The following is a 3,564-nucleotide window of genomic DNA, read 5'->3' as shown; positions in this document are numbered from 1 at the left end:
TATTATTATTATTATTATTATAAAAGGCATGCAAGTCCAGTTTGGTCAAATACTTGAATGGGAGACCATTCAAGGTTAGCCTACGACGTCTTAAAAAAATCTTGGAAGAAGTCAATAGCGAGCCTCTTTATTGTGAAGAAATCCCCAAAGAGTGTATTTCTGTACAGACAGTCCTTGACTTACAACCACAATTAGAACCTGAATTTCTGTTGCTAAGCAAGGCAGTCATTAAATGAGTCGCACCTGACTTTATGATCTTTTTGGCACAGTAATTAAGTAGACCATAGTACAAATTGGCTCCCTTTGCCCCCTCTGCCTACTCAAGGCAAACCCAGGTAGAAAGGAATCCGTACCTTAATATTATTGAGATTAATTTCCTGAAGTTCTGGATCATTGTTTTTTACTCGTTCCAAAGTTTCTTCTACATTGGTTGAATTTGGCTCATCAGGAACTGGTTTATACTGGGTAGGCTTAATTATACCTATATGAGTGAAAGAGATAAAGATCTATGCCCATTTGCTTCTGACCAGTCATTAGTAATATAATGAAGAAAGAGTAATAGCCTCACTCTTAACTCATCTTGTAGGTTTCAGCCCTGATCGCCTAAAGCTTTTCTAACAGCATTTGTTTCGCTTGGGGTATAAATGGAAGAATTTGATTCTCTGATGCTGGATTCTTATGAAGATATATTAAAATAAGTTCAGCACCAACCACTAATAAAGAGTTTTAAATTCTTATTGGCCAAGTAGTGATGAAAATATCTATAATGTTGCATAGAAAGACATGGAACAGACTCAGACTTTGGTAGTGGGATAACTAAACTGCTTTTTAAATTCTATTTTCTTAAAAAATGCTTTCATATGCCTCTTACAGATGCACAGAACAGACAGATGCAAGCATATCTTTTCAACCCCTGTTGAAGAATTTGAATTGAAATAAGCTTATAAATTTATACAATAATAATGTCTTATGTCGCTTAGCAGCTGTACTAATAGTATGATTTATAGATTTTGTTTGGACTGTGTTTTTAAGATTTAATTTTTTTTTCAGTTTATAGATCAAAGAAAAGAGGGGAAAATGCATTTGAATGTTGAATGTTGTTTTCTGAAATTCAGACATGGAAACTTTTTGGTGCATAAACTACATGCCAAGAAGGAAAGCTTTTTCCCCCTGTACTTTATCGTAACTGTTTTCTTTTTAAAGTTGAAATATACATTCACTGTAGACATTGACAGTGCATTTGCTCCCTTAGTGAACAATAACAAATTGTATGTCATGAAAAAGACTCCCCCTCATCAGAAAATAGGAGAAAAAGTTTTCATATTATATAAGCATGTATTTAGAAAAAGTACTTCTTTGATCAATTCTGAAAGTGTATTTTTTCTGAAACTCCAGTACGAATAAATTTAACATTTCTACAGTATTAATAATTCCACATTCTCAAGTGATCTGCTCTGTAGAGGAGAACATGTTTCTCTATAGTCAACCCTAGACAGAAAGCACTAATCAGTAATGTTCCCTGGAGATTATTTCAAAGAAATGGATTCAGATTATGGAAGCACATTACAAAAGTACCATCAACATCCTTACCTAAAAATTAAAGATGATTCTCTGAAAGAAAAACTAAGGAGAAAAAAAACTTATAATTCAAGCAAATCCAATGCCCAGCTTTCCCATCTTGTTAAGCTAGGTTTGCTGACTCCAACTGAAACCATATCTGGAGATTCTTACTGTCCTGACAATAAGCCACTGACCTACTTAAATCTTTCTCTCTCTGTGTAAAGATATTTGCCAGAACTTCAAAAACAGAGCATGAACTGTGCAAAAAAAAGTGTTAACTGAATTAAGAACTACTAATTAAAATTATTGCTTGTAAAATAAGATGCTGCATTCACAGATTTAATTAACACTATCCCCAGATACCATCTATTCTCTGACTCTTACCCTGAAATGCAAATCATCCTCACAAACACATGCAGACACACACCAAAGAGAGAAAAAGAAACAACTAGAATAGAGCTGGAGCAAGAGGAAAGTTGTTCTGAGAAGGAAAAAGAAGATTCAGTGATTAAAAGGTACGGTCCACAAAAGCTCTACCCCTTTTATGCCCATGTTGTGATTTCACAAATGCATACAAAGGGGCAGAGTTTGCCTTGCAAACTAACACAATACAGCTTTTGTAATTCTGATAAAAGCACTAGATTCTGGAGATGCTTAATAAGAGGAGGCAAGAGAAAGAAAGAAAGAAAGAAAGAAAGAAAGAAAGAAAGAAAGAAAGAAAGAAAGAAAGAAAGAAAGAAAGAAGGAAGGAAGGAAGGAAGGAAGGAAGGAAGGAAGGAAGGAAGGAAGGAAGGAACAAACAAACAAACAAACAAACAAACAAACATATGGAGATAAGGCTGGGAGAAAAGCAGTCCTATTTAATATTACAAAAGTTTAAATTCAACTGGTGAAAAGCCCTCCCAAACAGCAGCTAATCAGACTCATCTTCAAAAGGACTCTGTGATATTTGGAGCCACTTGCAACTCATGCTTATTCCTTTATTTTCACTACCTTCTGCTCTTATCATTCAATGTAGGACACACAGAATTATATTGGGAGAGGAAACAAATATAAGTGTATATCTGGATTTGAAGGGAAAAAGTGATTCTGAACAGTGTGGAATCATACATCATACCTGATGGCACCTTTTGAATTAATGTGACTTCTTCAAGAGTGTGACAAGAGCACTCTCATATATTCTGAATCTGCTTTCCTCTCTTGAATCTGGATTTAAACTGAATCTGTATTGTCTTATTAACTATAATTATAATACTGCTGCTTTTGACTCCCTTTGTTAGATTATTGTAGTGTTGTAAACCTTACTTACTGTCCAATCCTTCTTTGTTGACTATAGTTGTAGTCCCTCGTGCTTCATAATATTGTTGGTTACTCATCAACGTATGCATGCCAAGAATAGCTACATGAGAGAAGAAGAAAAAAAATCAAAGAAAACAAAAGTTAAATAAATGTATAGATTTGTCGTTCCTGAGAAAGTGATAATCTGGCCAAGACACTCAGAAGCCTAGAAAAAAATGTGAAATAATAACAATGATAAAATATTTATTTTGAAAGACAATATTGAGAAGATCCATTGAAGCTCAGCACAACTTGTATGTTCAAACAGGATGTGCTTCCTTATTTCTTCATGATGCTTTGGCTAATTAGACGGGGCTTTTTTTAAAGTAAGGAGCAACATGCTACATTGGATAATCAATTAATCATGCATTACCAGTGGATTCTTAACTGATATGACAATGACCTGCATATCCTACTAAATCAGTGGTTCTCAACCTTTTTAATGCTGCGACCCCCAACCGGTCGTAAGTTGAGGACTAAACCGGTTGTAAGTCGAGGACTACCCAACCGGTCGTAAGTTGAGGACTTTCCCTGCCGGGAGCGCCGCACATGCGTGGTTCCGCCCCCTGCGCCGGCCGAGGCGTAGCTGGCAAGCGGCAGAGACGGAGCAGGCCGACCACCAGCTGGCCCAGCCCAAGGGAGGTAAGGCACCCGCCGGAAAAGGGG

At 36.3% G+C, this 3,564-nt stretch overlaps 1 protein-coding gene across 1 annotated transcript in view; it reads right to left on the bottom strand.

Moving 5' to 3' along the window:
- TMOD1 (tropomodulin 1) overlaps positions 1-3,564 on the bottom strand; it is a 38,547-nt gene that overhangs the window by 14,157 nt on the left and 20,826 nt on the right. The window contains exons 5-6 of the mRNA XM_015826915.1: positions 2,870-2,959; positions 354-481 (exon numbers count right to left, since the gene is read on the bottom strand). Of these exons, the coding sequence (XP_015682401.1) occupies positions 354-481; positions 2,870-2,959 (218 nt within the window). The remainder of the gene's footprint in view (positions 1-353; positions 482-2,869; positions 2,960-3,564) is intronic.

The sequence above is a fragment of the Protobothrops mucrosquamatus genome, unplaced genomic scaffold (genome assembly GCF_001527695.2).
Source record: "Protobothrops mucrosquamatus isolate PMUCROS unplaced genomic scaffold, P.Mucros_1.0 scaffold3377, whole genome shotgun sequence".
NCBI classification, from domain to species: Eukaryota; Metazoa; Chordata; class Lepidosauria; order Squamata; family Viperidae; genus Protobothrops; species Protobothrops mucrosquamatus.
This window is presented reverse-complemented; position numbering and strand designations above follow the sequence as displayed.